Here is a 24,504-nt window from a genome sequence, read left to right on the forward strand (position 1 = left end):
CAGCATGCTGAGGGCCAGGCTCAATGAGGGAAATAAATTATATAGAATTGTAAAGAAATGGTATTGACCAAAAGTTGTTAATGACTCTGAATGTACAGGTAACTGTCAAAATAAAGGAAACACTTAAGTAAATGAGGTCTACAAAGTATATTGAAAGCAGGTACTTCCACACAGGTGTGGTTCCTGAGTTAATTAGGGAAAGGGGGTACCTAGTACCTAGTCAGTTGCGCAACTGAAATGCATTCAACTGAAATGTGTCTTCCGCATTTAACCCAACCCCTCTGAATTAGAGAGGTGCAATTAACATCCCATCATGCTTAGAGTCATGCATAAAAATGCCACCAGGGCTAGAAGAAGAAATCTCAGTGACTTTGAAAGAGGTGTCTCAAAGTAGCATAGTGGAATTAAAGGGTGTGTGTGTGTGCGTGTGCGTGTGTGTCTCAGTCACCAGATCTCAACCCAATTGAACAGCATTTTCCACCATCATCAACCAAACCTCAAATTATGTAATTTCTCGTGGAAGAACGGTGTCGCATTCCTCCAATAGAGTTCCAGACACTTAGAATGTACAGTGCATTGCAAAAGTGTTCATCCCCCTTGGCGTTTTTCCTATTTTGTTGCATTACAACCTGTAATTTATATCGATTTTTATTTGGATTGCATGTAATGGACATACACAAAATAGTCCAAATTGGTGAAGTGAAATGAAAAAAATTACTTGTTTAAAAAAATAATAATAATGGAAAAGTGGTGCGTGCAAATGTATTTACCTTTGCTATGAAGCCCTTAAATAAGATCTGGCGCAACCAATTACCTTCAGAAGTCACATAATTTGTTAAATAATGTCCACCTGTGTGCAATCTAAGTATCACATGATCTGTCACATGATCTCAGTATATATAAACCTGTTCTGAAAGGCCCCAGAGACTGCAACACCACTAAGCAAGCGGCACCATGATGAACAAGGAGCTCTTCAAACAGGTCAGGGACAAAGTTGTGGAGAAGTACAGATCAGGGTTGGGTTATAAAAAATATCCGAAACTTTGAACATCCCACGGAGCACCATTAAATCCATTATTCAAAAATGTGAAGAATATGGCATCACAACAAACCTGCCAAGAGAGGGCCACCCACCAAAACTCATAGACCAGCCAAGGAGGGCATTAATCAGAGAGGCAACAAAGAGACCAAAGATAACCCAGAAGGAGGTGCAAAGCTCCACAGCAGAGATTGGGGTATCTGTCCATAGGACCACTTTAAGACGTACACTCCACAGACCTGGCCTTTAAGGAAGAGAAATAAGAAATAAATAAGCAAACATGTTTGGTGTTTGCCAAAAGGCATGTGGGAGATTCCTCAAACATATGGGAGAAGGTACTCTGGTCAGATGAGACTAAAATTGGGCTTTTTGATCATCAAGGAAAATGCTATGTCTAGGGCAAACCCAACACCTCTCATCACCCCGAGAACATTATCCCCACAGTGAAGCATGGTGGTGGCAGCATCATGCTGTGGGATGTTTTTCATTGACAGGGACTGGGAAACTGGTCAGATTTGAAGGCATGATGGATGGCGCTAAATACAGCAAAATTCTTGACCTGTTTCAGTCTTCCAGAGATTTGAGACTGGGACTAAGGTTCACCTTCCAGCAGGACAATGACCCTAAGCATACTGCTAAAGCAAAACTCGAGTGGTGTAAGGGGAACCATTTCAATGTCTTGGAATGGCCTTGTCAAAGCCCAGACCTCAATCCAATTGAGAATTTGTGGTATTGTAACGCTCGTCGTTGGAATGAGAAGAGGAGGACCAATGCGCAGCGTGGTATGTGTCCATGTCAATATTTAATGAATCAACTGAACACTGAAAATACAAAATAACAACGTGAAAGACAGAAACGAACACATAGAAAACACATAGAAAACGAAACAGTCCCGTATGATGAAAACACAGACACAGGAAAACAACCACCCACAAAACACAAAGGAAAACAGGCTACCTAAATATGGCTCCCAATCAGAGACACCGACTGACACCTGCCTCTGATTGAGAACCATACTAGGCCAAACACATAGAAAAAGACAACCTAGACATACAACATAGAATGCCCACCCACATCACACCCTGACCAAACAAAACATAGAAACATACAAAGCAATCTATGGTCAGGGCGTGACAGTACCCCCCCCCCCCCCCCCCCAAAGGTGCGGACTCCGGCCGCAAAACCTGAACCTATAGGGGAGGGTCTGGGTGGGCATCTGTCCGCGGTGGCGGCTCTGGTGCAGGACGTGGACCCCACTCCACCATAGTCTTAGCCCGCTTAAGTGGCGTCTTTGGAGCGGCGACCCTCGCCGCCGACCTTGGACTGGGGACCCTAATAAAGGGCACCACTGGACTGAGGGGCGCCTCTGGACTGAGGGGCGCCTCTGGACTGAGGGGCGGCTCAGGCGGCTCCTGACTGAAGGGCGGCTCAGGCGGCTCCTGACTGAAGGGCGGCTCAGGCGGCTCCTGACTGAAGGGCGGCTCAGGCGGCTCCTGACTGAAGGGCGGCTTAGGCGGCTCAGGACAGACGGGCGGCTCAGGACAGGCGGGCGGCTCAGGACAGACGGGCGGCTCAGGCAGCTCAGGACAGACGGGAGCACCTGTAGGGAGGAGACGGAGAGACAGCCTGGTGCGTGGGGCTGCCACAGGACCCACCAGGCTGGGGAGACCTACAGGAGGCCTGGTGCTTGGAGGAGGCACCGGAAGGACAGGGCTGTGGGGGAGCACTGGAGCTCTGGTGCGCAGCCTTGGCACCACTCCCCCAGGCTGGATGACTACTCTAGCCCGGACCCTCCAGAGTGCAGGCACAGGTTGAATCGGGCTGTGGGTAAGCACTGGAGATCTAGTGCATACTACGCAAACCTCTCCCTTAGGCTCAACTCCCACATTCGCCCGGCACGAGCGGAGCGCAGGCATAGGACGCACTGCACCCTCCCAGCGCCCCGGAGACACAGCACGCAGAGCCGGCGCAGGATACCCTGGACCGAAACAGCGTATCGGAGACCAGACATGCTGAGCAGGCACAATACACCCTGGCTGGATGCCCACACTCGCATGACACTTTCGGGGGGCTGTCCTATAGCGCACCGGGCTATGGGCGCGTACTGGCGACACCGTGCGCTTAACCGCATAACACGGTGCCTGACCAGTAACGTGCTGCTTACAATAAGCACGAGGAGTGGGCTCAGGTCTCTCCCGTGTGCCTCGAGGCTGCCTCTCGTACCTGTCGCACTGCCGTGCTGCCTCCTCTTATAGCTGCCTCCAGCTCTGCCTTGGGGAGACGATATTCCCCAGCCTGTGCCCAGGGTCCTTTTCCGTCCAAAATCTCCTCCCATGTCCATGAGTCCGGAGATCGCTGCTGCCCGATACCACGCTGCTTGGTCCTTTTTTGGTGGGTGATTCTGTCACGCTTGTCATGGTTGGAAGAAGAGGAGGACCAATGCGCAGCGTGGTAAGTGTCCATATTGTTTAATACGCAAAAATGAACACTGAACAAAAACAATAAACCGACAAACAAACACTCCTGTACGGTGAAAACAAAAACCAGAACAGAAAATACAAAGGAAAACAGGCTACCTAAATATGGCTCCCAATCAGAGACAACGACTGACACCTGCCTCTGATTGAGAACCATACTAGGCCAAACACATAGAAAAAGACAACCTAGACATACAACATAGAATGCCCACCCACATCACACCCTGACCAAACAAAACATAGAAACATACAAAGCAATCTATGGTCAGGGCGTGACTTGTAAAGATTGCTGTACACCAGCGGAACCCATCCAACTTGATGGAGCTGGAACAGTTTTGCATGGTAGAATGGGCAAAAATCCCAGTGGCTAGATGTGCCAAGCTTATAGAGACATACCCCAAAAGACTTGCAGCTGTAATTGCTGCAAAAAGTGGCTCTACAAAGTATTGACTTTGGGGGGGGTGAGTAGTAATGCATGCTCAAGTTTTCAGTTTTTTTGTCTTATTTCTTGTTTGTCTCACAAAAAATAGTTTTGCATCTTCAAAGTGGTAGGCATGTTGTGTAAATCAAATGATACAACCCCCCCCTCCCCCCAAAAATCTATTTTAATTCCAAGCTGTAAGGCACTAAAATAGGAAAAATGCCAAGGGGGGTGAGTAATTTCGCAAGCCACTGTATGCTTGTAAAACCTGTTCTGGAGGCCTTTTAAGCTGCCAAAGCCCTATTAATACACTTTATGTTGGTGTTTCCTTTATTTTGGCAGTTACCTGTATTCACTGCTGAAGGAAATGGGGTCGTATTGAATGAAATGCCTTTATTCTTCCTATATATTTCTCCCGCTGTGAAGGTAAAAGTAGCTAGTCGGGCGTCTTGGATTTTACCTCTCTTTTTTGGGGGTAACAGAATTAATACTGATAAGATGGAATACTAGGATTTCTTACTATGAAAACATTTTACACTTTCCATTGTGATAAGGTATTAGTTGAGGCTTGAAATAGAATACTATTACCGTCAGTCAACCAGAAAGAATGCATGAGGTTATACCGGTGGAATGTTTTTTTTATTTTGAAATTGAACCTTTATTTAACTAGGCATGTATGAGGTATAGATATGCAAATGTATCATAAATGGCTGTGACACAACTTTTGTGCGTTTCCTATCCCCCATCGCTCCCAATTGTAAAGCTTTTCAAAAACTTCCTCTCGGTGCTTGGTATTTTTTGCAATACAATGTCTGTCCACAGGGGAGCAAAATGGCTGGTTCGGAGTGGAAATGGATGGCAGAGAATATATGACATGAGATGATCTTATCAGAGTTCCCTGTTATCAGTACAATCACATGGGGGTTGGGGGAGGAATCAGATGTCATACTGCCATGAGAGAACACAGACTGTTCTCTCATGAAGACGTTTGACCATTTATTAGAGTAATTAGTGAGAGAGGAAGAGAGACAGACAGAGAGCGAGAGAGTTATATTTCTTTATCTGCATCTAAGACTGATGGAATTTCCTTGTAGTATTTCAGCACTTTTCCTCAAAGCACCACAATTTGCTATTACGTCTGCATGACTTTCACGCAATAACAATAAAAAATAAAAAAAACGATAAACAAAATGTATAGCTGAGGTTATGCTTAGAAAAGGAGACAAACCCCATCCCCCACAATCCTGTGTTTTTCTGCCCCCAGCACTACCCAGGTCACCATTTGAACAACTCCAAAATCTAAAACAGGCCCACACCTCACCCTCTCTTTAGGCTCTGTTGTTTATTCCTCCTTAAGGCCACTTGACAAATCATCTGGTTACTGGGCTGATTTGTGGATCCTGAGGGTATGGAGAGAGAGGCGGATAGGGAGGGGTGGTGGTAGAGGGGGAAGGTGTGTGCTCCACCCAAACCTCCAGCCGCCCCCCTGGCAGAGGTAAGGCAGATGGGCTCTGGGTCAGAAAATGTGGAGATGATTAGTCCTCTCAACAGGCCGCTAGCTGACTAACCATTCCCCAGGTTCCAGGTTTCTGCCAAGCCTTCATGTAAATCATGTGGTTTTATGGTCTCTCAGCCATATGTCGGTTTGGTTGCTTTGTTGACCTTCTGTTGTTCAGAGTGTTGTTTGGTTCCGTATTTCCTCACTGTTAAGGCCAAGCAAGGCCGACCCTTTGGGAAAAATATTTTTCTGGCAACCTCATGTTGGTGAGCATGTCATGATATGTTTAATTTCCCAACGTGAAGTGTTGCTACTTAAGGGTTGGAATATTATTTTTGCAGAGGTCACTCAATAGTTATTCAAACTTTTCAAACTTTCTATTAACACTAAAACTGATGATGTTAAACCTCAATTACTCCTAATGACAAATACGGATCGTAATTGGGTCACATATTTTCTATGGAAAGCCACTGCCATTGTTTAATCAGTGTGGCCAGAAGACAAAAAGCCCACTCGGGTCATGGTAATAAATTCACCAGTGGATCTTTCTCCTTGCTCACCCTACACTAGAAAAACAGGCAGCCTCCTCTATCCATCTGTGTCCCATTAGAGCTATCAAAATACACACAGGCTTAATTTAGCCCAGCGCAGAGGCCTTGACACCCATCGGGCATGCCCAGCAGGTACCGCACAGGGGCCAGAGGTGACGACCTCCCCTTTGCCCCCTGACATGGCCTCTTCCCCACCGCTGCCCCCCCCCCCCCCCACCCTGCCATTCCGTTCTTCATAACAGCAATCCTGTTGATTCAATTAAACACGAAGAACGCTGTGGCGCTCCCGCACAAAGGGGGCAAAGGTACAAGGCCAGTCAGGGAGAGAGATGGAAGGCAAAAGGCATCCATTAGAGCCAAAGACAGGCAAACAAATGCCTTGTAACCAGGGAGAGGCCAAATGGGTGGAGGTGGGAGGGGTGGAGGAGGTACAGGGGATGGACAAAGAGGTAATTATTTTGGGGGTAGCCCATTGGATCTCAGCAGCGATGACATAGGGTCAGCTGTGAAGGACTCGGTGGGGTCGACTGGCCACGAATACACGGATTACCACTGACACGACATTTCATTAGGTAAACATTGAAGGATAAGCAAGAGTAACTCTTCTATGGGTTTAGGGGATGTGGCTTTCTATTGAGGACTGTGTCAGTTCTGAGATGAGAAGAGACAGGGCAGGTGTCTGTTGTTGTGCTGAACCGCAAACAAAACACAAGCTACAATGTTGAAGCAAATGGAACGCATACAGTATACATATGTGTGATAACTTTTTATTAGGCTGAGATATTAAAAAAGGACATCTTTGGTGGTTATACACAAATAGGTATTCTTTTGATTTAAATCAAACCGTTGCTTTTGAGGTAGAGCAAGCCCACACACCTGCATTTCTGTCATGATGACCTGGTTTGAAGGTGAGAAGGCCGAACCACCCAATCTCTCCTTTTTAATCTGTCTGTCTAAAGGTTTGATCCCGAGAGCAGCCTGTACCCCCATAGCCTTCCTGACTATGGGGGGAGGACCTGTCGCAGTGAACCATGGTGGCTATGGCCTGTGGAAAATCAATATACAGTAGGTCAAAGCTGGCAAGTTAGGCAACAAATAGTATGAGAACTTACCAAGACAGTATAGCATGTTTACAAACTGCACAAATACTGAGGCCAGATAGTGTAATGGAATGTACAGAATGTACAGTATACTAACAGTACTTCAAATAAAAAATGTTTTAAAAAAATCACATGCGCCGAATAAAACAAGGTTTACCATGAAATGCTTACTTACGAGCCCTTTCCCAACAATGCAGTTAAAAAGTAACAAAATTAACAAATCGATTAAAAGAAAATAGTAACACAATAAAATAATAAAATGAAATAACAATAACGAGCCTATATACAGGCTATATACAAGGAGTACCGGTACCGAGTCAGTGTACTGCAGTGCAAGGTAGTTGGGGTGATTGATTGAGGTAATAAGTACATTGTAGGTTTGGTTTGGTGATTGATTGAAGTACTATGAACATGTAGGTTGGGGATGAGAAGCAGAAAGTCCGGTTAGACGTTTAATTACTTTCAACCACTAAGAGCTTTAACGAATGTTATATCAAGTAATGTAGGTATAGTAAATGGATTTGGTTCCAAGGATTAGAGAATTGAATAGGTGAAGTAGACAGTTCGTTTTGTTATCAGGCCTTGTGTTTAATGAATAGTTAAGGACATAGCCTCCCAGAGCCAGTAATGTCAAACTGCAAGTCACCCTTGCAATGCTTTGAGACGTCCCTCTACAACAGCACAGCATAAATGGGCATTTTAATGAAATACCAGTTGGACACAGCTTTCTTAGCCAGTGGCAATTTGGGCATTGTCTTCTTGAAAGACGGAAATCAATGCTGATAATGTCAGATTTGCCCAACCAATCCATTAAGTTAGCCCTGAGAAACCCAAAACTCACAAGGTCTCCCTGCATTACCTTGGCACCGGAGTCAGGTCAGGGAGGGTGTGTGTGTGACTGGGAGTTGAGAGAGTAGCACTTAAGGTTATTTGAAAGAAAGGTGCTCTTTAATCCGGGGTATTCTAACACGACCCCACCCCAGTTCGGCCTAAACAAACCGTCCCATGTCTTTGTCATGGCACATGCAAAGTGTGGCTCGTGATGACGATAACTTTATTTCTAGTGCGAGAGCTAAGATTCAGGAAAACAATGTGATTCTGAACAACTCTGTCTTTCAATTCTTAGCAGTAGCGCTATTAGCGTTTCACCTTGTGGAAAGCCAAAACAATCCCGTTAGTTCGAATAGGCTCAGTAGGCTACATGTGACTGGTTGGCCCAAAATGCATCAGATTATCAAGATTTGTTGTGGGGGGGGGGGGGGATCAGTGATGGAATTGGTTAACAATATCTTAACTGAAATTAGCAATGGAATTCCCAAATAATCCAGAGACCAATCTACCCATTTTAATAGCCTGAAGTGCTATCTGACAACACAGGCTTTGGCTGGACAGGTTTTTGTAACGGCAACAGAACCATTTGATTAGTGAACTGCCACACTAACCCCAGTCCACACAATCTTTTCCAAAGCTCAGTGGTCAGGTAGCAACCACCCTTCCCCCCTTCAAAGACCTGCCTTCATATCCCCTTGATAACCTCCTATGGTCTCTGCCTGTCTTTTAATCAAGAGGGGGGCTTTATCTGGGGGAAGTGATTAGCCACAAGCTCTTACAAAAAACTAATCCTTTCACTAACGGAAAAAGAGAAACAATCTCCCAGACGTCCTGGTATTGTAACCAGATTTCCTCTCTCACCCACAAAGAAACGATCATATCTTCCCTTCTGAGGAAAGAGTGGTAAATTAAAAGTTATTGTTACTTTCTTGGAGATATGGGCCCCATTCTCACCCACCACCTATTCCCTCATTCCAACCTTCTGGGAGATTTATAGGAGAAACAATAGGGGGAAAGTTATCTGGAGAGCGCAAATGTCAAACAGTTTGAGGTAAACCTGGAGCAATGACGGAGGTTATAGCCATCTACGCTGCAAACAGGATAACACTGTTAAGCTGTTTGAAGAACAGAAATCTTTCTGCATACCATAAACTACTCTGCAAAATTAGTCTCTCTGAAGTAGCTTTCAACATTTTGAATTTAAAAATAATATTAACTCATATTGATGAGTATTTGTTCAATATTTAGTTGATTAATTGAATAAACCTGAAACTCATTTTTTTTATTGTCAGTACTGTGTGACTGGGAGAGAAGTACAAACAAATACAATTAGATACAGATACACTGAATACGATGAGATGTGTAATAACATAGGTATGAGCAACAAAATAATCTTCTCTGCGTCTCTTTTTTGCCATGAGCAAAGAGTGGATTCATGAGAACTTGTGACAGCAACACAAATCAGTAAAGCCAGCAGCTATGGGGCAGTGGGTACAGGAAGGGGGGCTGCTTTTGTGTCAGAAGTACTGTGTTCACTCATTCACTCCCCAGCTGCAGACGGTTTTCAGGGCTCTGGTTCCCATACTTAGATTAAATCTTCCCAATTCGAGAGATAAATGAGTGTGTGTGAAGAGGTTACTGATGAAGGAGGGGGAGAAGGGAAGGAGAAAAGGAGGATGAGGAGTGTTTTCCACGGGCTGGGTCTAGGGGGCGTGGACAGATGCAGGAGGGGTGGTGGGACAAGGAGTTTTTTGTAATCAGTCCAACCTAAAAGAGTCCCCCTTTTTTTTTTACCTCCTGTAACTTTATTGATCACATTGTGATGCAGGGAAGGCCTGGGAACGCCATGTAGCGCTATGCAGGGCAACAGCTGGCTCCCTGCCCAATCTCATCCACAATCTTACTGCTCCAGCACAATCAAGCTCTGGAGACAGAGACCATTATACTGGAGTTTGGGGAGGAGGATCCTGATGCTGTCAGCCAGATAGTCTCTGTCCCTTTGACTTTGTTGTGTTAATGTTATGACATGCACAATGCTTATGGGCAATTCATACACTCTTCCCTTCCTCTTTATATGTCTTCATTTCAATTCTCCCAGGACTCCCTTTCATGGTCAGAAAAGAAGAGCTTGGTGCTGCTGAACAGGGGGTCACTGTGTGTTACATCCGACTCACTGCCAGCCTCCTAGTGGTTCAAATCAGCTTTCTGTATGTTGAATCAGTCTAACTTCTATATCACAAGACATTGTGCCACTTCTTTCACAGTGGACATGATGAATATATTGAAGAGTTCAAACAATTATCTTTATTTGGAGAAAAGAACGAACATTTAAAGACCATACAGCTATTAAAGTACAGGTACTTATAGCACAACAATCATGGTAGGAAAAATTGCATAGGTCTTTGAACCGGTTTCCTGGAATTACAGAAATACATTCACTACAACCAACTATATATGGTAGAAATATAACAGAAATGGTACACAACACAGGAGGGAGAAAAAACATTTGAGAGAATAAAGCTCTCCAGCACAGATGGCTATGCTTGCGAAAACCCCCAAAATAGAAACAGAGAACTGCATCAGACCTGAAAGAAAGGAATGGGGGGGGGAAATTAAGAGGTGGAACTGTGGAGGATGTTTACTTGAACATACATTCAGACCAGACGGGGCGTTTGAAGTTGGTCATAGTTAATTCTCTGTTTTAGAGTGACGGAGCAGACACCACCTCACTCCAGCCTCTTTTTTATGGCTTTAGAAAGGAGAAGTGAGACAGCTGGAGTTCTGGCTCAGAGCATTTATTTACTTCTCCCTGTGGCAAAGTAAAAGTTCTCCACAAAGAGAGCCTGTGAATGGCTCACCCCAGGTAGTCTTGCCCTACGTTCTCCTTTGTGTACCTTAGTTTAAAGCTAAAGCATTCTGTATTTGTTTCTTTTCATCAAGAGAAAAAAGGCCTTCAACCGAAGGGATGGCGCCGGTGTGGTGGCGGTGACTTTGTGCTTGGATATTGCGATTTAAGACGTGTAAATGTAAAGGAATGATCGACCTTTGGCTATGTTGAGGGGAGCAATACAAGGCTTGGTTTTGGAGGTACTGACATAAATCCTTTTATCCTAAGAATGCCTTTCCTTAAAAGGGCAAGGCAGGACTTTTCTAGGTAACCTGAACCAAAGCCAAACTCTAAATATTACAGTTAATTAAATAACAGGACGTGGCAGTCTAATAAAAGCTTGTTTTAGGAGAACACTAATAAACCTGACTTGACTGATATGTCAAAATCAGGAAGAGGACACGGTCTTTGAAAAGGGTATACAACCTATCATCAGAGGTAGGGAGAGAATTCCATGTTGAATGCAAATAGATTTGTAACGTAAAAAAAAGTCTGCTTGATGTCGAAATGAATGAAGCAAATATCACAAGGGAATGAATATCTGGGACACAATCCAGTCACATAGCCTACATACATCCTCAATCCTCTTAAAAGTCCCCGGGCAAGTAAAAACTAGGAAGAGCATTTATCTAACCTAGCCTAATTCTGCTGCTCTGTATTTATTCTCACGATCTTCAAAACAATATGCAGTTGACCATTACAAAATGTTGTGCCAAATAGATCAATCCTGTCCAGCTGGTATTGAAGCACAATTTCATACAAAACACAGAGGTTTTGGCTGTAGGTGGCTTTCCCTTTGAAATGCTGAACACATAGCCTTTCCAGAGTCTGAGGCACTGATCGTAAACAGAACCGAATGATGCATTTCAATCCATAAAACATTTACATGGAACAGTAAGAGATGAGGTAACTTCCCGTTTCATGAAGTATTACCAAACTTGATCAAATATGTTTCGAATAGTGTTTTAAAGCGGCAATCTGCAGTTGTAACAATACCAAAGCGTCCTTCCAGCCCCGTTTCAGTAAAAAGCTGAGGGATGGGTTTGAGAAATGTAACCACTCTGATAGTCCTAGACAGAGCAATGACCATCCCAAATTATAGTTTTAACCATGTTGAGGCTATATAGTGTTTCTTTAAATGTACTTTATTTACAAACATTGGCGTAAAACAAGCTTATATTTTGGGTTCTGGTGGGGTATGACAGGTGAACTAAGCTCATGACGCATTTATTTTCTAAAAATAATCAAAAGGTATATATCATTAATTTATAAGTCCAAAAATGGATGTAGTAACTGCAGATCGCCCCTTTAAAGTATTATTTTGTACAAACAACATTTTCAATCCCGGTCTTAAATGTATTTCTTTTGATGCAGGGTAAAGCAGAAAGATCATATCTCAAGATAATAACATGATTCACAAAGTTTGAAAGAGACAACTGGAGAGCTGGATATCACTGCTATAATGTTCAACTGGGCTCTCTTTTCAAAGGATAATGCACTCCAATTCCATTCACAGGCATGCTGTCGAGAAGAGTATATTGCAGAGACTACCCTCTAGTGGCAGAAAATAGTTATTTCGTCAACAACTATTTGTTGTTTCTTTAGCAAATACAGTCAACAAAGAGCCAAGGAAATGACATGGGATAAGTATGAAAATCATTTCAGAATAAAAATGCAATTCGTATTTGATTTCCCTCAACAACAGAGATGATACCTACAACAGACTAACTGCAATACCTTCACAAGTTTCACACTGAAGACGAATTCTAGTTAATATACAAAGACATGAAACTGATGTTAGGATACAAAATAAATCTGTTAGACAATTAAAGAGGAATCGATATCTGGTGACTACATTAAGCTTTTTTTAAGTATGTTATAAAACTCAAATAAGTGTGTAATTCTTTACAATTTATTATTGCTTTCTAAGAAAAAAAATAAAAAATAAATGTAATACAAAAATAATATGTAGTAAACCACCTTCAATGTAATGACATTTAAGGACCTTAAGGTTGACATTCACATTATTTTATTGTCACAGATGAACATAACATTTTAACGAAGTGGGTCCTATTCAAATCTTCTGAATCACGACCTGGAATTTACCTGTGTGGGATCACAAAAGGTGGTAATATTACTTAAAAAGACAAACATCTGACAAAGTATGGTCATATTATGCACCTTGTCATTAAAGAAGCTACATGTAATATTTTTGCATTGTAATTTCAGAGAATGTCTTCAAGATACAGTATCTACAGTAATAGTGGAATTATTGGGCCCACACAAAAATTGCATTTGAATGGTGCAGCCTTCTTATCGGTCAACGAAAGACTGACCAGCTCTTGTTGTTAAATTAACTGGGCCTGAGCGGCACGCTAACCAACAACGATCCGTTAGCGCGTGGTACATACACAAATCACTCAGCCTCAGTCAATTTGACAAGAGATTTGATGGCTACAAAAATATTACATGTAGCTCCTTTAATAATGGAGAAGGAATCACGGAAGTGCTTCAGGTTCTGCACCAAGCTGATAGATAGTCTGCTCAGAACTCATCAGTGTCGGTATCCAAAGAGGGCCCATATAGAAAGAGGTGCCTCTAACGGCGGTTTCAATAGAAACCGCTGAAACGCTAGCTTAGCATGTCATGTCCGCCAAGCTAACTACGTACAAACACCTGATCGTCTGAAGTTGCCGAGCTGTGCATGTTCAGTACAGCACTCCTTTGAAATAAAGTTGTTTAAGACAAATATGGAATTGTGCAATTCTGTTACTTTCACGGCTACGTAATAAAGACACATTGAGCTCTTTAAGAAGCTGTCTCGAAGCTAGATAATGTTTTTGAAGTGAGATAAAACCTACAAACAAGGGATGAGTTTGTCACTCAGCTAGCCAAAGTCCTGCCCTGGACTGCTTAACAACCTTTACAGGAAGTAAGTGCCTGTCACTGAACACTCTCTGATTTGAAACATCTCTGTAGTATTGGTAATGTGTGGTATGATGGTATATGATAAATGATGATGATGATAAAAGAGACTCACATGAGGGCATTAGGGAGACCTCAGCTGTCACCACGCAGTCCATACCCAAGTTAGACAAAGCTCCTCTCACCAATCCACAGGAGTATGCCAGATACTGTTGCAAAACATACCAGACAGTTACGGCTGAACATTTACTTTCGAGTTAAATCACTGAAGGCCTATATTTCAATCTATTTGGCTGAATATTCTAGAATAATGTTAAACCTTGGGCCAAATAGGGTGTGGCAAGCATTTTTTCCATCCAAGTACTAACATGCATACTTTAACTTATCAACTTTAACCTAACGTTAGTGCCAGGCTGGAACAAATGTGTTCCCAGCCTGGGTCCCCAGAACCAAGATTTAAGACCACTGTTTTAAAATGAGAAACAACTGGGTCTACTTTTTAAAAACGATTGGATGTCTTACTTTTGGCGCTTCCTCAAGGTACTGCTTCCCGTTGGAAAACTGTGTCAAGAGCGCAAACTTGTTGTCTTGCAAAACATAAGTACCCTGTGTAGAAACAAGACACAACATGAATATTTGGGGAGAAGGCCATAGGCAGTGTGGTACATCAGCAGCTGTATTCCTTATCTAAAGTGCTTTATTTTTCAAACATGGGCACACCTGGTGGTTTGTCCTAAGGTTGTCGATTTGCTTTCTGAAGACATTTATCCAGAAGTCTTTACAGATGAATTTCATGACATCCAAGTCATCTTTGAAGCTGGGGGAATCTTTTGTAAACCTGGAGGGTCAGGAAACACACACGGTTAGCCTACATATATTGCCATTTCAATCAGGTAAAGTGATACTAAAGTACTTAAAGGTGGAACTTAAGTCAAACTGAAATACAGGGCATATGCAACAGTGAAAACTGTTGTCCTACCTTTCTATAAGCCCCTGTCCTACTCTGAAGCCCATGCCTTCCAGAGTGGACACACAAGTTGCCCTATCCTGTGTAGAAAAAAACCCAAATAGCTAGATGTGACAACAATAGATTCAACAAACACACCTTTTGATGATGACCAAGCTTTCAAACAATGTTGAGTGGGTATGCCAGGTGGCTGTCTAATGACGTTACGAGCTTAACCTACCTTGTCCATCTCCCCTCTCGAGGCTTGGTCTTTGTAAATATGGGACACCATCTCCATGTGGAGGAACTCAAAGAGTACGTCGTCGGCCATGTCTGAAATAAAAGAAAAATCTTAATACGAAAAGCTAGGCAACGTTCTCTACCTGACTGACAAACGTTTAAAACATGCAAGCTAAATGATCCTGGTACACTGGTGGAGAACATCTAGCTAGCTAACGTTAGCTAGTGCTTGAAACTGCGGGCAATGCTTTCTTCTGAATTAAAATATAATTTGCTATCTACGTGCAATAAATATGATCACATATTGCTAACGCATGTAAATCCAACAAATTACCTATTTTACAGCTCTGGTTTGAGTTACTTTCCGCTAAATTGCTCACGATGTAAACAAAGCGTTACTTCCTGACTACGGAACCTGCGAAGGAGGCACAACTTTGCTTGGGCGTGCCGAAGGACAAATAGCTGGATAACTGATTACATGAGAAAATGCTAAATATTTTTCTTTAATGTTTTGTTTAGAAGAAAAAACAATCAGACACTATGAATTGGTTAATAGGGTCACCAGCTAGGACAACAATGCAAATAGTTGTGTTTCTTCATGCAGCTCACACCCTTCCCAGTTTATGTGAAATTCCCTTGTTTATATTTTAAGACCATCACATAATTTCAATGCATGTCCTTTTAATTTGACAGGTTATATGAGGACAGACATGTTCGCAATAGGTGAGGTGATGCACATTTTCTGTCTGGGAACACATAAAACGAAACACAATTCATGTTTTATTGAATATCTTCTCATTTTAGGCTACTTTTTGTTACAGCTTCAATGTTATTTTTTATTTTATTTCACCTTTATTTAACCAGGTAGGCAAGTTGAGAACAAGTTCTCATTTACAATTGCGACCTGGCCAAGATAAAGCAAAGCAGTTCGACACATACAACAACAGTTACACATGGAGTAAAACAAACATACAGTCAATAATACAGTAGAAAATAAGTCTATGTACAATGTGAGCAAATGAGGTGAGATAAGGGAGGTAAAGGCAAAAAAGGCCATGGTGGGGAAGTAAATACAATATAGCAAGTAAAACACTGGAATCGTAGATTTGCAGTGGAAGAATGTGCAAAGTAGAAATATAAATAATGGGGTGCAAAATAATTAAATAAATGCAGTAGGGGAAGAGGTAGTTGTTTGGGCTAAATTATAGATGGGCTATGTACAGGTGCAGTAATCTATGAGCTGCTCTGACAGCTGGTGCTTAAAGCTAGTGAGGGAGATAAGTGTTTCCAGTTTCAGAGATTTTTGTAGTTCGTACCAGTCATTGGCAGCAGAGAACTGGAATGAGGCGGCCAAAGGAGTAATTGACCAGAGAGATATACCTGCTGGAGCGCGTGCTACAGGTGGGTGCTGCTATGGTGACCAGCGAGCTAAGATAAGGGGGGACTTTACCTAGCAGGGTCTTGTAGATGACCTGGAGCCAGTGGGTTTGGCGACGAGTATGAAGCGAGGACCAGCCAACGAGAGCATACAGGTCGCAGTGGTGGGTAGTATATGGGGCTTTGGTGACAAAACGGATGGCACTGTGATAGACTGCATCCAATTTATTGAGTAGGGTATTGGAGGCTATTTTGTAAATGACATCGCTGAAGTCGAGGATCGGTAGGATGGTCAGTTTTACGATGGTATGTTTGGTAGCATGAGTGAAGGATGCTTTGTTGCGAAATAGGAAGCCAATTCTAGATTCAACTTTGGATTGGAGATGTTTGATGTGAGTCTGGAAGGAGAGTTTACAGTTATGATAAAAGTATATTGGTATTCAGGGATCTGGTATTGCTTAGAGTTATTAGAGTATACTACAAAACAGTCTGGAGATCTTGGAGTATCTGATGCTTAAAAAGGGCGCTCCAATAACAAAAGCTTGCATTTCAAATAAATGTACATCATATTTTCCTTTTGAAGTAGGCCTACAATGTACATTGCAACATTCATTTCTAATTCCAAAATGGCTAAAGCTACTGATGAGATTTGCAATTCATAAATAAAACCAGTCCTTCCATTACAGTGAATGTTTAATTCTTCAATTTTAAAAATACAATAGTATCAATGACATTTTCAGACACCTTTCAGTCCATAAATAAGACTATCACCACAAGTATGCCTCTTTTTATTGTACTCATTTTGGATTAGGTTTAATGTCAAGGTGCATCACATACATTACACTAAATAACTCAATATCAATGGACTTGATACAAGTTCTGATTGAAGCTGGAAGTCATGTATTAAAATGACTTTTGGAGAGAAAAGTCGCAGTGAGGTCAAAAACGTGATTTACCTGTGTTTTATATATATTATCACACTATGAGGTTGGCATAATACTGTGATATTGTGAAAATCATGATAATGCTTTTAATGTAAGAGCTGTTTGAAAAGACAAGAAATTGGTCATGTTGACAGCGTTCCCCAACCCCTCCCCGTTTTCGACTAGTCGTTCAGTACAACATCATTTTCATTCAATTGAATGTTCCAGAACGTAAAAATGTACTGAACTGAACGCAGCACAAATTCCAAACCTCTCTGCCAATAACAGCTAATTATCAGTTTTCCCCTCCCCACTCAGACCACTCCAAAACAGTCCTAGCAAAATTCTTGTTTAAGACAGGTAACAAATTACAAGCAAAACATGCCAAATTGCAGTACTGCCAAGATGTAGTAATACAATTCCAAAACACAAATTAAGTGATGGATGTTGTTGGATGACTCTCTTGTGAGATTGCAAATGTAGACTTCATTACCATATTGCACTTCCACACTACCTCTCATCTTCAGCGAAGCTAAAGCAAAGTAAAACACATTCACCGGCCTAAATTAAAGCAGCCATGTGTATCCACGACTATGCAAACAGCTGTGCAAATGGAGTTCTACAAAGTCCCTGTTTAAAACAAGTCTTCAAATGTAGAAATTAAGTTTCTAAATATCCAATATGTTTAGGAAAAGGAACATTTAGAAAAGAGGAGAAATTTGGATAAAGCCTTTGCTTGACCAGCTTCCACATAAATGTGTATGAGTTAAGAAAACATACATTTAAACATAATTTGGGGAATCTAGCACGTTTCAGTGGATGATTGCTGGCGAATTGGAATCTCTCTTCTTGACTAGAATAAATAAACATTTGCGCTAAGGTTTGTCAAAATTCTCTAGATTGTAGACTTTAAAATATATCTGACTAAAACATCAGATTATTCACTTCTGTACATTAAAACATTTGGACATGACAAAATTAAACTGAAGAGAGAAGTTGGAATAAAAAACAAAGTAACACTTTTTTTTCTTCTTTTTTTTAACAATACTTTCTCAAAATGACAAGTTCCTCATAAATGTAAGCACCCATATTCTTTTATTCAACACTTAGAAAAAAAAGGTTATATCTAGAACCTGAAACAATTCTTCGGCTGTCCCCATAGGATAACCCTTTGAAGAACCTTTTTTGGTTTCAGGTAAAACCATTTTTAGGTTCCATGTAGAACCCTTTTCACAGAGAGTTCTACATGGAACACACTTGTTTTACCTGCAACCAAAAAGGATTCTACCTGGCTCCTAAAAGGGTTCTCCTATGGGGAGAACTGAAGAACCCTTTTGGAACCCTTTTTTCTAAGAGTGTATGCTCTCCTCTGTCAGAATGAAGCTTCAAGAGCACTCAGTTGTGCTGGCACTTGTTTGAGAGTCCGTTAAGCAAAATACCCTTCTGTGGGGAAGTGGGAAGCTGCTCTGAGGGGGATGGTCCTTGAGGTTCAGGACACCCATGGTCTGAGGGCTGAGGGTTGGATGTGTCACTAGTTGAGTTCTCATCCCTGGAGGGTGATTCTTTGTGGACCGCCAACAGAGAGACTGTCCAGGAGGGAGATGTAGGCTGTGAGGGGTAGGCCTTGCATGAGCACAGCTGGTGTCCTTGGGTTTGGACCTGTTCCACTCCTCTCAAGATGCGCACCAGGGAGTTGTGGACCTGCTGGCTGATAGGAGTGTTACTGTCATTGGGTTCGGTCTTGACCTGGCGGCCTGTGGAGAAGTTGGAGAACTGCTCCAGGACCTCTATCTGTCGGTCCATCATACCCAGCATGCTGCAGTGGAAGGCCCTTTGCTCAGCGAGCTGTTCCCCTAGCTGATGGTTCAGGATGGTGAGCTGCTGGAGGATCAGGGTGCTGGTGTCCTCACAAGTGCCTGTGGAGAAATGAACAGCAGGACAACTTGTATTTGTTTTAGGTTATCACTATAATATCTATTATCCAAAGCTTTAAACAATTGATAAATACAAAGTAAACTTCCAACAGATGAATTACATGATATTAGTTAAAAAGAACACATGAATTACATAGAATATAGATGGTCATGTAGCCACTCAGTTATAAAAGCACTCACCAGTTTGTTCTTCTGGACTGCAGCCAGTGGGATCCCTAGCTCCCTCACCATCATGTAAAGAGGGTACTGAATGTGGCTCACTCTTCACTGGGTAAAGATACTCTCCAGACAGACCCAAAGTCATTATCTCGTCTGACTTCAAGGCCCAGCCCGGAGTGCTGACGTTGGCCTCTATTGGGATGGCATTGGTCTCGTCTGCTTCTCCCTCTAGAGCTGGAGCCAGGCTGTCCTGCCAAGGGGCCACAGATTCAGGCTGAGCAACATCACCTGAGAAGAAGAGTGAGCAGAGAAGACCAATGCAAAGCATACACTTCTTTACAATTATTTCATGTGAAATAATAAATGTATAATAATCCTAAAGCCAGAAAGTAGTACCATCAGTATGATCCTCCAGGTCTGAAGGGGTCAACACCACCATATTGTGTCCATCTGCAATGCCTTGCACTGGGGCCCCCACCCGGGCCCTCCTGGCCAGCATGCGGTCCAGCATACGAAAGTAACGGAACGACTCGATGGTGGACAGGCGTGCAGCGGCGCTACGGTATCCTGCCATCTTGATCTTGCGGTACTTGTGCTTGAGGCTCTTCCAGCGGTTGCGTATCTGGTTGACAGTGAAGTGGATGTCCCGCTTGGCCAGGCTGTAGCGCAGGCGGCGGAAGTGTGAGTCATTGCGCTGGCGCTTCTTATCCAGCTCATGCACCAGGTCAAGCTGCTCGATGAGGGCCAGCATGGCGAAGGTGTCCGACTCTGTCCACCACTTGTTGGGCCTCCTCTCACTCAGGTCCATGGTCTCTCCCTCCCCTCACTGGGTGTACCTGCTCTGGTAGCAGCCCCCTGGGCTCCTCCTGGTTGGAAGTAAACAAGAACACATGGAAAAAGGTTGAAGTACTACACGATAATGTAGGCTATCTACGTTAGAGGTAGACTGAGGGATAGCCGAATGATTATAATAAAAATGGCCTGAAATAAAATGTTAGACTTTCTACTGAAATAAAATGCTGTAGCAATACGCATCAAAGAGCAGTATTCAAGTTGCATTATAATAAGCTAGTATTCAAGACAGGAACGAACACTGGTGTTTTTTTGTTTTCTTTTATCAAAGGTATATGAAACCTCATTATGGGAGACTATATGAGTCACGACAGCATCCAAAATAGATACTGGATATAAATGACAGAAATACATTGTGACGTAAACCAATCCAGAGATGTTCATTACAACATTCACACAATAGTACAGTGAGTTTCTTTTCCAGTCCCTTTGAAGTTCACCCAACAGCAAATCACGACTTTCCCACGTAAATTCCACTCAGATGAGACATGATGAGCTGAGTAACGTTAGTTTGTGTGTGATGTGAATTTATGCAGACATACAAGAACATAACGCTGTCTTCTACAGTGACAAAAATACATATGCAATAGCCTTTCCCTTTTGGTACAGGGAAGTACTTAAAATAAAACTGATCCTGGAAATTACAGACAACTAACGTTACATCACACACCATACAGTCAGAGACTCATAACTAGTCATCAACAGTCTGACCACTGACAACCTAACTTAACTAGCTAGCACTGGTTGCTGAAAGTGACCGTAGCTGTGTTACAGTGGCCGTGACGGCGAATGCTGACGATGAAGAATGTAATTTCTTACAGAACACTGCGGCGATGTCTTAGTGCATCGTCAACATTTTTTTCATGCACAAACTATTGTTCTAATTTCATAACCATAAAATAGCGCTTACTGTAACTGCTACAGATTGCACTTCATACCTTCATCACAAAATATTTCACGCTGCGTCGAGGAAGCGTGCTTGCGTCGCACGATCATATGGGGTTTGTTGACATTAATAGGCTTGTTCGACATTGCAGCCGACAGTGGAGGAGACTGCCGACTGATTGATCTACAAATCACCGTCCGTCATAAATAACGACTCGTTGTTATTTGTAGATCAATCAGTCATTCACCATATACCCATGATACATTACGGTTTTGATGTTCTCGAACACGGCCAATGACTGCATATGGTTGACGTTCCAAATGTCACATGTCGTTCGGTCTCTACTCTGATTGGTCAATAATCGTACTGTATACTCACGAGGGTTAGTCTTTGTGAGGAACTGCGCAGATACTCAGATCTACACATCATCTAAATGTTCAATTTAGTCGGATTTAACAGACATCTAGTTGTAATGATTAGCGAATTTGTGCAGTACTTAGTTTGGGTCAACCCTGGTGAGTGAGTGTTTTGACCGACTTCCGGGTGCTCATGTGATTCTTTTTTGCAGGACTGGAGGTATGATAATTTGTTTTACATACATTTTTCGAATAATAGCAGGCTAGCTATCTATATTGGCATTGATGAATTTATTTAATGTAGATTGATTAACATAACAAGCCAAATAGTTACATTTGATAACATGATTAAACAGGGGGCGCATTTCGATGGTTATCATCTTGCACAAAAAATATTATTTGGGCTAGTGACCAAATTTGGGGGGAGGCACATTCCGATGGGCAGCCAGGCATCATCTGATGATGCAAAAGTTCCATCAAACAATGCATACCATCAGAACATGCTTCACTGTTCCATTAAACTATGCCTCTCCATAAAATATTATATTTTCTACTGTAGGCCTTCACAATTATCTTGTGTATTTAGGTGGTGTGGAATGGCAAGTGACACATACCAGATAGTAGTGCAAGGCGAGGCGTCAGAGACTGACTCAGATGATGAGGTATACATCACTTCCCTCTCTCCACATTCAACTGCCGGAGGGCAAAAGGTACCAGGGGAAGCATCTGAGACTGACAGCGAGGGGGAGGTTGAGAAAGTACGGAAATGTGTCATTCCTGCAAGCTCTGAAAACCCACAAATATTACACAAGGACTTAACTCGCTTGCTTGTGATCAGAGATAACCCTGACATTCAGTCCGTGGTAGAGGAGTTGGTTGTGTCTAGGCCTGAACACAGTGGGCTCTACTACAACACTTTACTTCAGCAGAAATTACAGGAGAGCAATGCACGTCTGTGCACGGATGTGTCCCAGACCATCAAACAGGTGTATGGTAATGCCACAAAGGAGATCCGCATGGCCACGACCCACCTGAACAGCTCCCAGAACGGCATCATCAACGCCTCCCACAGCATCCGACTCATTCTGGAGGACCTCAAGTCCGTCTCAGAGAAAATGGACATTATCACCAGCTGTTATCTGCTCCCCGATATTACCATCCCCTCCTCTCCCACTACCCCTATTCTCGGACAGTGATGTTCCTCATTCATTGTTTCATATGTATTATGTAGGCTAAACAATGGGGTATCGTTATTTGTAAAAGGCACTTGCATTAGGTGAATAAATGTTGCATGCCATTAAACTATTACTGCTCCAAGGATGCTTATTGCTCTCGAACATACGTTAAATTATTTAGCTCTTCACAACCACATGAGATGTCTTGTCAATCACTGTCTTTTCCACTGCACCAAACCTTGTGTAGGCCTAGTGCACAGCCCACTCTTGTGGTGTCAGCAAGGCACTGCAAGGGATGCGACCGCTGTGGTCATTTTTGCGTAGGCCTAGAGTTGAAGAAACAGAATCCCCATTTACTAACTAAATAATGACAACATTGAATTCTAGGTTGTTATCATTGTGCGTTGCTGTATTCACATGTCAGTCATTGAACTGCAATAGGCCTCTACTTTAGAGAACATTTTAAGGAACAGTTTAAAACAATTTAAGATACAGTGTAATCCTTCCAAAGATATAAAAAGTGTTACAAAATTGAATACTTTTTTTATCCAATGGGATTCCGGAGGGTTTGATTAGCCATTATTTTTGCAGTCACTGACATGTCGGGTGAGACTGAGCATTTGGCATGGCACCCAGGAAGTGCGAACTGAAAGTGATCCATTCTCCCAAGGTCATCTGAAGGGCATGTCTGATCTCACTAGGGCTGGGCGGTATACCGTATTTTACTATATACCGGTTTGGGTTTTTACTTTACCTTCTATAACGGTATTTTAATGTTTGGTTTGTTAAATGTGATACGCCGTGTGTAACGTCCATTTTTATAGTTTACTCCGCTACTTGAGTCATCCCTCCACTCTCTCTCTTTCCATGCCGCTTTCCACACAGACCTAGTTCCACCCCCTGTCACTCAAGGAGCTCATTTGTTGTTGCTTGACCACGAGACACTTTCGCTCAGTCTGCATGGTCAATGCAGCACATGCAACAATGTTGATGACAATGATGTTGTTTCCACTTTGATCTTAATAAAATCCACATGCGTTCTATAATTACAATATTAGTTTGTGTTTCTTACATCTGAAAACAGCTAGTTAGTATTTTCTTAGCAAGTTAAGCTAAATCGTGTTTGCCACTAATGCTAATCGCTAGTTAGCTGGGTAGTCTGAGCAAACGTAGCTAGCTAGATCTCACTGCTGCTCCAATAAACTAGAGATGCTCCATTGAGTTGACTCCCTGTCAGCAGCTGTTGGTATTTCATTGGCCGGTTCAACTTTTCCATCTAGAGAACAATGATGTGACACGGTGATATATACACTCACTGGCCAGTTTATTAGGTACACCCATCTAGTACCGGGTCGGACCCCACTTTGCCTCAAGAAAAGACAGAAGTTTTCGGGGAATGGAAACGTTGCTTAGTTGGTATCAAGGGACCAAATGTGTGCCATAAAAACATTTCCCACACCATTACACCACCGCCACCAGCCTGTAGCGTTGACACTTGGCAGGATGGGGTCATGGACTCATGCTGCTGATGCCAAATCCTGACTGCCATCAGCATGACGCAACAGGAACTGGGATTTGTTGGTCCAGGCTGTTTTTCCACTCCTCAATTGTCCAGTGTTGGTGATGGCGTCCTCACTGGAGATACTTCTTGTTTTTAGCTGATAGGAGTTTGAAACCGGTGTGGTTATCTGCTGCAATAGCCCCTCCGTGACAAGGAATGGCGAGTTGTGCGTTCCGAGATTTCGTTCTGCACACCACTGTTATACTTCGCCGTTATTTGTGGCCCGCCTGTTAGCTTGCACGATTCTTGCCATTCTCCTTCGACCTCTCTCTTCAACGAGCTGTTTCGCCCACAGGACTGCCACAATTTTTGTTTGTCGCACCATTATCGGTAAACCCTAGACATTGTTGTGCGTAAAAAGCCCAG

At 42.7% G+C, this 24,504-nt stretch overlaps 3 protein-coding genes across 4 annotated transcripts; 1 reads left to right on the forward strand and 2 right to left on the reverse strand.

Moving 5' to 3' along the window:
- Positions 1-12,245: 12,245 nt before the first annotated feature.
- trappc6bl (trafficking protein particle complex subunit 6B, like) lies at positions 12,246-15,381 on the reverse strand. The gene is made up of 7 exons (XM_071356754.1): positions 15,250-15,381; positions 14,917-15,008; positions 14,709-14,776; positions 14,450-14,567; positions 14,252-14,335; positions 13,845-13,938; positions 12,246-12,910 (listed from the first exon to the last, which is right to left on the reverse strand). The coding sequence occupies exons 2-7, from the start codon at positions 15,004-15,006 to the stop codon at positions 12,879-12,881; spliced, it is 486 nt and encodes a 161-aa protein (XP_071212855.1). The 5' UTR covers positions 15,007-15,008; positions 15,250-15,381; the 3' UTR covers positions 12,246-12,878.
- A 1,586-nt stretch (positions 15,382-16,967) lies between these two features.
- Positions 16,968-21,345, reverse strand: LOC139547732 (uncharacterized). Of its 2 annotated transcripts, none has more exons than XM_071356755.1 (4): positions 21,099-21,345; positions 19,705-20,174; positions 19,330-19,596; positions 16,968-19,131 (listed from the first exon to the last, which is right to left on the reverse strand). In XM_071356755.1, the coding sequence occupies exons 2-4, from the start codon at positions 20,114-20,116 to the stop codon at positions 18,611-18,613; spliced, it is 1,200 nt and encodes a 399-aa protein (XP_071212856.1). In that variant the 5' UTR covers positions 20,117-20,174; positions 21,099-21,345; the 3' UTR covers positions 16,968-18,610. The 2 variants fall into 2 exon arrangements, with proteins under 2 accessions (XP_071212856.1, XP_071212857.1); XM_071356756.1 differs by having other exon boundaries at positions 21,071-21,345.
- Positions 21,346-21,492: 147 nt separating this feature from the next.
- LOC139547733 (biogenesis of lysosome-related organelles complex 1 subunit 3-like) lies at positions 21,493-22,707 on the forward strand. Its single transcript, XM_071356757.1, has 2 exons — positions 21,493-21,622; positions 21,989-22,707. Exon 2 carries the CDS (start codon positions 21,999-22,001, stop codon positions 22,596-22,598), a length of 600 nt encoding a protein of 199 aa, XP_071212858.1. The 5' UTR covers positions 21,493-21,622; positions 21,989-21,998; the 3' UTR covers positions 22,599-22,707.
- Positions 22,708-24,504: the final 1,797 nt, after the last annotated feature.

This window comes from Salvelinus alpinus, chromosome 21 (genome assembly GCF_045679555.1).
Source record: "Salvelinus alpinus chromosome 21, SLU_Salpinus.1, whole genome shotgun sequence".
In the NCBI taxonomy this organism is placed as follows: Eukaryota; Metazoa; Chordata; class Actinopteri; order Salmoniformes; family Salmonidae; genus Salvelinus; species Salvelinus alpinus.